The sequence below is a fragment of the Somniosus microcephalus genome, chromosome 12 (assembly GCF_052327205.1).
Source record: "Somniosus microcephalus isolate GS21.2 chromosome 12, FLI_Smic_1.0, whole genome shotgun sequence".
NCBI classification, from domain to species: domain Eukaryota; kingdom Metazoa; phylum Chordata; class Chondrichthyes; order Squaliformes; family Somniosidae; genus Somniosus; species Somniosus microcephalus.
The window spans coordinates 169786344-169795909 of record NC_140998.1 but is presented as its reverse complement, the minus strand read 5'-3'; the positions used below and the strand labels follow the sequence as shown (position 1 = coordinate 169795909).

The following is a 9566-nucleotide window of genomic DNA, read 5'->3' as shown; positions in this document are numbered from 1 at the left end:
CCACCTCCCTCTCCCCTCCTCCCTCCACCTCCCTCTCCCCTCCCTTCCTCCCTCTCCCCTCCCTCTCCCCTCCTCCCTCCACCTCCCTCCTCCCTCCACCTCCCTCTCCCTCTCCCCCTCCTCCCTCACCTCCCTCTCTCCCCTCCTCCCTCCACCTCCCTCTACCTCCCTCTCCCCTCCTCCCTCCACCTCCCTCTCCCCTCCTCCCTCCACCTCCCTCTCCCCTCCTCCCTCCACCTCCCTCTCCCCTCCTCCCTCCACCTCCCTCTCCCCTCCACCTCCCCTCCTCCCTCCACCTCCCTCTCCCCTCCTCCCCTCCACCTCCCTCTCCCCCTCCCCTCCTCCTCTCCCCTCCTCCCTCTCCCCTCCTCCCTCCTCCCTCCACCTCCCCTCCTCCCTCCACCTCCCTCTCCCCCTCCTCCCTCCACCTCCCTCTCCCCTCCTCCCTCCACCTCCCTCTCCCTCCTCCCTCCACCTCCCTCTCTCCACCTCCCTCTCCCCTCCTCCCTCCACCTCCCTCTCCCCTCCTCCCTCCACCTCCCTCTCCCCTCCTCCCTCCACCTCCCTCTCCCTCCTCCCTCCACCTCCCCTCCTCCCTCTCCCCTCCTCCCTCCACCTCCCCTCCTCCCTCTCCCCTCCTCCCTCCACCTCCCTCTTCCCTCCACCTCCCTCTCCCCCCTCCACCTCCCTCTCCCCCCCTCCACCTCCCTCTCCCCCCCCTCCACCTCCCTCTCCCCCCCCTCCACCTCCCCTCCTCCCTCCCTCCCCTCCACCTCCCTCCTCCCTCCCTCTCCCCTCCTCCCTCTCCCTCACCTCCCTCCTCCCTCCACCTCCCCTCCTCCTCCACCTCCCTCTCCCCTCCCTCTCTCCACCTCCCTCCACCTCCCTCTCCCCTCCCTCTCTCCACCTCTCCTCCTCCCACCACCTCTCCTCCTCCCACCTCCCTCTCCCCTCCTCCTCCTCCTCTCTTCTCCCTCCACCGCTCCCCCTCCGCGCATGCGCAGTTAGAGCGGTTTACGGCGCATGCGTGCTCTCGGAAGCCGCGCGGTTTGAATGGGGCGGTGGCGCGATAACTGTAACGGCCGTTTGCTGCAAGGTGAGCGCGAGCCCGGGGTTAGTCCGGGGGTGGGGTGAATCAGTGAGGCGGCTCTGCTCTGAAGTGGGGGGAGGTCAGTGAGGGGTTTGTCTTGGGGGAGGGGGGGTGGAGACAGTGAGGGGTTTGTCTTGGGGGAGGGGGGGTGGAGACAGTGAGAGGCTTGTCTTGGAGGGAGACAGTGAGGGGGTTTGTCTGGGGGGGGAGACAGTGAGGGGGTTTGTCTGGGGGGGGAGACAGTGAGGGGGTTTGTCTGGGGGGGGAGACAGTGAGGGGGTTTGTCGGGGGGGGGAGAGACAGTGAGGGGGTTTGTCGGGGGGGGAGAGACAGTGAGGGGGTTGTCTGGGGGGGGAGACAGTGAGGGGTTTGTCTGGGGGGGGGAGACAGTGAGGGGTTTGTCTGGGGGGGGGAGACAGTGAGGGGTTTGTCTGGGGGGGGAGACAGTGAGGGGTTTGTCTGGGGGGAGGCAGTGAGGGGTTTGTCTGGGGGGAGACAGTGAGGGGTTTGTCTGGGGGGAGACAGTGAGGGGTTTGTCTGGGGGGGGAGACAGTGAGGGGTTTGTCTGGGGGGAGACAGTGAGGGATTTGTCTGGGGGGGAGACAGTGAGGGGTTTGTCTGGGGGGGAGACAGTGAGGGGTTTGTCTGGGGGGGGAGACTGAGGGGTTTGTCTGGGGGGGAGACAGTGAGGGGTTTGTCTGGGGGGGGAGACAGTGAGGGGTTTGTCTGGGGGGGGAGGACAGTGAGGGGTTTGTCTGGGGGGGGAGACAGTGAGGGGTTTGTCTGGGGAGGGAGACAGTGAGGGGTTGTCGGGGGGGAGACAGTGAGGGGTTTGTCGGGGGGGGAGACAGTGAGGGGTTTGTCTGTGGGGGAGACAGTGAGGGGTTTGTCTGGGGAGACAGTGAGGGGTTTGTCTGGGGAGACAGTGAGGGGTTTGGGGGGGATGACAGTGAGGGGTTTGTCTGGGGGGGATGACAGTGAGGGGTTTGTCTGGGGGGGATGACAGTGAGGGGTTTGTCTGGGGGGGATGACAGTGAGGGGTTTGTCTGGGGGGATGACAGTGAGGGGTTTGTCTGGGGGGATGACAGTGAGGGGTTTGTCTGGGGGGGGGGAGAGACAGTGAGGGGTTTGTCTGGGGGGGGACGACAGTGAGGGGTTTGTCTGGGGGGGGGACAGTGAGGGGTTTGTCTGGGGGTGGGGGGGGTGACAGTGAGGGGTTTGTCTAGTGGGGGGGGTTGACAGTGAGGGGTTTGTCCTGGGGGGGGGGGGCGCGGTGGTGACTGTGAGGGGTTTGTCCGGGGGGGAAACAGTGAGGGGTTTGTCCGGGGGGGGAAACAGTGAGGGGTTTGTCTGGGGGGGGTGACAGTGAGGGGTTTGTCTGGGGTGGGGGGGTGGGTGGTGACAGTGAGGGATTTGTCCGGGGTGGTGCGACAGTGAGGGGCGTGTCCTTGAGCTGGGTGGTGGGAGGGACTGCCAGAGACAGTATGTGTTTTGGAGGAGAGGTGCTGTCCTGAGGGGAGGGGTGTCCTTGGAGTGTGGCCATGTCCTGGGGTGGAATGTTACAGTGAAGGGAATTGTATGTGGGTTACACTGCTGCCTCTGGTACACTATCCTTAAAGCCTTGTATCTCTGCTCCTTTAGAAATCATCAGACCTAACTGTACCCCGTCCCACCTTCGGCGGCCGTGCCATCAGCTGTCTCGGCCATAAGCTCTGGTATTCTGTCTTTAAAACTCTGCCTTTTGTCTCCACCTCTCTGTACTCCTTTAAGACTTCCTTAAACCTGCCTCATTAACTAAGCTTTTAGTCACCTGTCCCATCTCCTCATTTGGCTCAGTGTCAATTTTTCTCTTATTATGCACATGTGAACTATGGTTTTCTGTGCTATAAATGCAAGTTGTTGTACTTGCCAGTACTGTACTGGCTTGTCTTTTTACCCCCTCCCCCTCCCCCTCCCTTAGTGTTTTGGATTTGAGATTTTCACACTGATTGACAATGGCTGAAGAACTTCTATATTGAACATTGAAGTTATTTAGATGCACACAGAAAAATACAAGAATATTGTAACTGTTTCTTCTTCTTAGGCAGTCCCTCGGAACCGAGGATGACTTGCTTCCACATTAAAAATGAGTTCGCAGGTGACTGATGAGTCCAATGCGGGACCTACAGTCTCTGTCACAGGTGGGGCAGACGGTGGTTGAAGGGGCGGGTGGGTGGGGTGCTTGGGTTGACGTGCGCTCCTTGCGCTGCCTGCGCTTGGCTTCCGCTTGCTCCCAGCAAAGAGACTCGAGGTGTTTGGCGCCTTCCCGGATGCTTCTCCTCCACTCTGTGCAGTCTTGGCCAGGGATTCCCAGATGTCGTGGGGATGTTACACTTTTTCAAGGAGGCTTTGAGGGTGTCCATAAAGCATTTCCTCTGCCCACCTGGGGCTCTCTTGCTGTGCCGGAGCTCCGAGTAGAGCGCTTGTTTTGGGAGTCTCGTATCGGGCATGCTGACGATGTGACCCGTCCACCAGAACTGATTGAGCGTGGTCAAACTTCGATGCTGGGGATGTTGGCCTGAGCAAGAACACTGACGTTGGTGCGCCTATCCTGCCAATGGATTTGAAGGATCTTGCGGAGGCAGTGTTGGTGGTACCTCTCCAGTGCTTTGAGGTGCCTGCTGTATATGGTCCATGTCTCTGAGGCATACAGCAGGGCGGGTATCACTGCTGCTCTGTAGATCATGAGCTTGGTGCCGGGTTTGCGGTCCTGGTCTTCAAACACTCTCTTCCTCTTAGGCCACTGAAGGCGGTGTTGGACTTCGTCGCCGACGTCTGCCCTTGTTGACAGTAGGCTCCCGAGGTATGGAAAGTGGTCCACGTTGTCCAAGGCCTTGTCGTGGATTTTGATAATCGGGGGCAGTACTGTGTGGCGGGGGCAGGTTGGTAGAGGACCTTTGTCTTACGGATGTTTAGTGTAAGGCTCTCGTACGCTTCGGTGAAGGTGTTGACGATGGTTTGGAGTTCGACCTCTGAGTGAGCGCAGACGCAAGCGTCGTCTGCTTACTGTAATTTGACGACAGAGGATGGGACGACCTTGGATCTGGACTGGAGGCGACGGAGGTTGAACAGTTTCTCGTTCTGTAAATTAGCTCCACTCCAGCTCAGTGAAAAGCTGGTCTCTAGCTCAATATTACAACAGCAGGCAAAAACAGGGTTCTGATATGCCCGGAGCCTGGACTCTAGGCACGTAGGTGACTGAACAGTCCAGTTGGAATAGTGACTGGCAGTGTAGTTGCATTTCTGAATGTTCAGTGGGAAATCTGCACACGTGTGGATGGGCAATAGCACTGTAGTCTGCTGTCAGGAAGTACTTCTGTACAAAAAGGGTAGTGGAAATCTGGAAAACACCCCCCACAAAAAGCTGTTGAGACTAGGTCAATTGAAAATTTTTGTTGGGTGAGGTTATTAAAAGTTACGGAGCCAAGGCAGGAAGATGGAGTTAAGATGATCAGCCATGATCTAATTGAATACTGGAACAGGCTCAAGGGGCTGAATGGCCGCCTCCTTCCTATGTTCAGAAATCAAGGAGCATAGATGGCACTACCACCAGTGCCGCACAGTTATGCCTGGCGGCAGGCATTAAATCCCAGCAGCAAAACAATGGCAATTTTACATTGATCTAGCTGCCAGCTGAAGCAGATATGGGAGCTGCCAAAGACCAATGTAAAAAACAACTTTAGTATGTTTCTAGTGTTTCAAGGAACGCTCAAGTGAAGACCGATAGCTTACCTACTGTGTAGGGTCATCTTCATTGTTTTGAATATGTATCATCCACACATTACCCTTCAAGCCCTATAGGGGATTAGTGAGTGTGCAAGTTTTAGTTTAGATTCAGGCCAGAATAAACTATATGAGCAGGAGGCCACATGTGACTGCCAGACTACATCATGATTAATTTCATGTACATGCTCTACAAGGAAAGGAACTTTATTAAGGCTACGGTAATCTCTTGCCACAGTAATTTGAGTGATTTTCCTTTTATCTGGATGATCCCAACATATGGTATTAGAATAGAAAGAGATCCGAGTTAAATACTGATCAGTTTGCAGCAAATTGTCACCTCAGCTTGTTAGAAGCATACCACATCCTGTGTATGCCTGCAGTCTCCTGTGTGTAACCTTGTAATACATAGAAGTATATTTAAGTCAATTGTGTTAAATGTTTATAGTCTGAATATTTTAAGAAAATTGCAATGGCTGGTCTGATGAGTCTCTCTTTCTTCCTACATGCCCTGTCTAGATGGATAAAGTGGTGTTTGGGTCCCTGAAGGTGAAGGACTGTGTGATCTTCCAGTGCAAGGTGTGCCACACTGTGTTGGGAGATTCTCTGCAGTGCTGCGGCACCAACGCAACACTCAACGTGCTGATGTGCTTGAGTAAGTTTTGGGTTAGCTGTATAGTAGATGGTGATTTCCAGCATTATTGCAACTTCACCTGCAGATCTTAGACTTTCTTTGCTCTGGGGGTGGGTGTTGGGGAGACTGTGCTAGGCCCACAGGGGACTGATTATGTTTTCAAATATTGGTTCTTCATCCTAGCTTCCACACATAACTCGGGTGGGCACCAGACCCCATTTACCTGGGAAATAATTGGATGATGGACAACCTTCCTTCTAGAGGATTTATAATGGGGGGCGGGTGGGGGAGGTGGTGATGATAGATGTTTCCAAAGTAACACCACTCCTTTTCTACTACCCCCCCACCCTGGTTCCCAACCCAGGGCTTGTGCGTATGAAGAGATATTCCTGGAGCATCATTTTCTTTCCACATTGACCATCTAGTTGTTGCTCCATGGTCATTTTCTTTTTTTGTCCTTTCTGTGCAGATGATGAGGGGAACAGAGTGTAATGAATCCAAGTTTGCTGCTGATACAAAGCTATGTGGGAAAGTAAGTTGTGTGGAAGACGCAAAGAGGCTGCAAAGGGATATAGACAGGTTAAGTGAGTGGGCAAGAACATGGCAGATGGAATATAATGTGGGGAAATGTGAAGTTATCTACTTTGGTGGGAAAAATAGAAAAGCAGAAATATTTTTTAAATGGTGAGAGATTGGAAATGTTGGTGTTCAGAGGGACCTGGGTGTCCTTGTACACGAATCACAGAAAGGTAACATGCAGGTACGGAAAGCAAATGGTATGTTAGCCTTTATTACAAAAGGATTGGAGTACAAGAGTAAAGAAGTCTTACTGCAATTATATATAGGGCCTTGGTGAGACCACACCTGGAGTACTGTGTACAGTTTTGGTCTCCTTACCTAAGGAAGGATATACAGGAAACGTTGTTATATCTGGCACCGACGGGACCGCGCGGTTGCCGTCCCATCAAAACTGCCGGACATACCAGCGTTAATGTTGAAGCATACGGAGGTTTTCATCTCCGTATTTGACAACAAACACTGTTGCTTAGCAACAGCTTCAAACAGTCAGCCCGTACCTTGGAAGCGTCTCTCTAGCTTAGCAACAGCTTCAGAGAGACTTTCCAGAGCCTGACTGTTGGGGGAAAAAAAGCCACGAGAAGAAAAAAAACCTAACAAAACGGCTCCTGATTTCTGCCGGTAGATCAAGGTTTCTGGACATACAACCTCCGGATAAACCAAAGTCTCCTGTACTTGCCTTAGAGGGATTGCAATGAAGGTTCACTAGACTGATTCCTGAGATAGGGGGATTGTCCTATGAGGAGAGATTGAGTAGACTAGACCAATATTCCCTAGAGTTTAGAAGGAGAGGTGATATCATTGAAACGTATACAATTCTTAAGGGGTTTGTCAGGGTAGATGCTGGGAGGATGTTTCCTCTGGCTGCGGAGTCTAGAAATAGGGGGTCACAGTCTCAGAATAAGGAGTTGACCATTTTAGGACTGAGATGAGAAATTTCTTCACTCAAAGGGCAAATTGGCATTGGGACAAACAGATTAGAGGTTTAAATCCATGGTTCAAAGAGTGGTGTGGGAGGAAGGGGTTTCAGTTCATGGGGCACTGGCACCAGTACTGGGAAAAGAGGGAGCTGTTCTGTTGGGACGGGCTCCACTTAAACCGGGCTGGGACCAGTGTCCTGGCGAAATGAATAACTAGGGCAGTAGAGCTTTAAACTAATGAAGGGGGGGCCGGGAGGTTTCAGGAAAGAGTAAATTTAAAAGCAGCGAAAGAAATGTCAAGGCTTTAGAGCAGAGTAGAGTTTTGGGTCAAAATAAGCAGAGTGGGTTATGAAGGGACAGAGAGAGTAACAAAGGTAATAGGGCATCAGTGACTACGGTGACATCAGGGAAAAAGAGAAATAAGTCAAAGCTAAAGGCACTATATCTGAATGCGCAGCACAGATAGAAATTAACAGGTTTAATCTAATAGCCATAATGGAGACGTGGTTGCAAAGTGACCAAGGTTGGGGACTAAATATTCCAGAATACATAACTTTTAGAAGAGATAGGCAAAATGGAAAAGGAGGAGGGGTAGCCCTAATAATAAAGGATGGGGTAAAGACAGTGGAGAGAAAGGATCTTGGCACTGAAAATCAAGAAGTAGAATCAGTTTGGGTGGAGCTAAGAAACAGCAAGGGGCAGAAAACATTGGTGTGGAGATGTTTATAGGCCCCCAAACAGTAGTTGTAATGTAGGGCAGAGTATAAATCAGGAAATTAGAGGCGCATGTAACAAGGGTAATACAGTAATCATGGGGGACTTTAATCTACATATAGACTGGGCAAACCAAATTTGCAGTAATAGTGTAGAGAACGAATTCATGGAATGTATGCAAGATAGTTTTCTAGATCAGTATGTTGAGGAACCAACTCGGGAACAGGCTATTTTAAATCTAGTATTGTGCAATGAGAAAGGGTTAATTAATAACCTTGTAGTAAAAGGGCCTTTAGGGAAGAGTGACCATAATATGATAGAATTTTATATTGAGTTTGAAAGTGACTTAGTTAAATCCAAAACTAGGGTCTTAAATCTAAACAAAGCAAACTATGTCGGTGTGAGGGGCGAGTTGGCTAAGGTAGATTAGGAAACTACATTAAAAGGTATGACAGTGGACGAGCAATGGCTAGCATTTAAAGAATTAATACATAATTTACAACATGTAAGGGCCTGGAGCACTGCACAGTTTTGGTCTCCTTATCTAAGGAAGGATATACTTGCCTTGGAGGCGGTGCAACGAAGGTTCACTAGATTGATTCCTGGGATGAGAGGGCTGTCCTATGATGAGAGATTGTGTAGAATGGGCCTATACTCGCTGGAGTTCAGAAGAATGAGAGGTGATCTCATTGAAACATACAAGATTCTGAAGGGGATTAACAGGGTAGATGCTGAGATGTTGTTTCCCCTGGCTGGAGTGTCTAGAACTAGGGGGCATAGTCTCAGGATAAGGGATAAGCCATTTAAGACTGAGATGAGGAGAAATTTCTTCACTCAGAGGGTCGTGAATCTTTGGAATTCTCTGCCCCAGTGGACTGTGAATGCTGAGTCTTTGAGTATATTCAAGGCTGAGATCGATAGATTTTTGGACTCTAGGGGAATCAAGGGATATGGAGATCGGGCGGGAAATTGGAGTTGAGATCGATGATCAGCCATGATCTTATTGAATGGCGGAGCAGGCTCTTAAATATACATTCCTTTAAGGTACAAAAACCCCACAGGAAAAGTGGTCCAACCGTGGCTAACGAGAAGGTACAGATAGTATTAGATCAAAGGAAGAGGCTTATAATGCTGCCAAAAAGAGTACAGGAAACTTTGTGATATCCGGCACCGACAGGACCGAGCTGTTGCCGTCCCATCAAATCTGCCGGACAAACCAGCGCTAATGTTGAAACATACGGAGATTTTCAGCTCCGTGTGAATCAACAAACCCTGTTGCTTAGCAACAGCTTCAAAACAGTCGGCTGCAGCTTAAAAGCGTCTCTAGCTGAAGCTGTTGCTTAGCTACAGACCTTGCAGAGCCTGACTGGGGGGGGAAAAAAAAGCAACGAGAAGTAAAAAAAAACTTATAGGAAACGGCTCCTGAATTTTGCCGGTAGATAGAGCTTTCCGGACTTTTAACCTCCGGATAAACCAAAGTTTCCTGTAGTAAGCCTGAGGATTGGGAGGATTTTAGAATTCAGCAAAGGAGGACCAAGAAATTGACAAAGAAAGGGAAAATAGAATGAGAGTAAATAGCGAGAGACATAAAAACAGACTGTATAAGCTTCTATAGGTATGTAAAAAGGAAAAATTTGCACAAGTAAATGTGGGTCCCTTACAGGCTGAGCCAGGAGAAATTATAATGAGGAATAAGGAAATGGCAGAGAAATTAAACAAATACTTTGTGTCTGCCTTCATGGAAGAAGACGCAAAAAACTTCCTGGAAATAGTGGAGAACCAAGGGCCTAGTGAGAATGAGGAACTGAAAGAAATTAGTGTTGTGTATGTAATATGTGTGCTACTTTGAACCTATGGACAGGACTGCACT

At 50.8% G+C, this 9566-nt stretch overlaps 1 protein-coding gene across 4 annotated transcripts in view; it reads left to right on the top strand.

The window, feature by feature from the left end:
• Window positions 1-991: 991 nt before the first annotated feature.
• oip5 (opa interacting protein 5) overlaps window positions 992-9566 on the top strand; it is a 28483-nt gene continuing 19908 nt past the window's right edge. The window contains exons 1-3 of one of the 4 annotated variants that reach the window (XM_086003831.1): window positions 1144-1169; window positions 2732-2805; window positions 5372-5507. In XM_086003831.1, the coding sequence (XP_085859957.1) occupies window positions 5372-5507 (136 nt within the window). In that variant the 5' untranslated portion in view covers window positions 1144-1169; window positions 2732-2805. The other 3 variants (XM_086003828.1, XM_086003832.1, XM_086003830.1) reach the window with 3 other exon arrangements.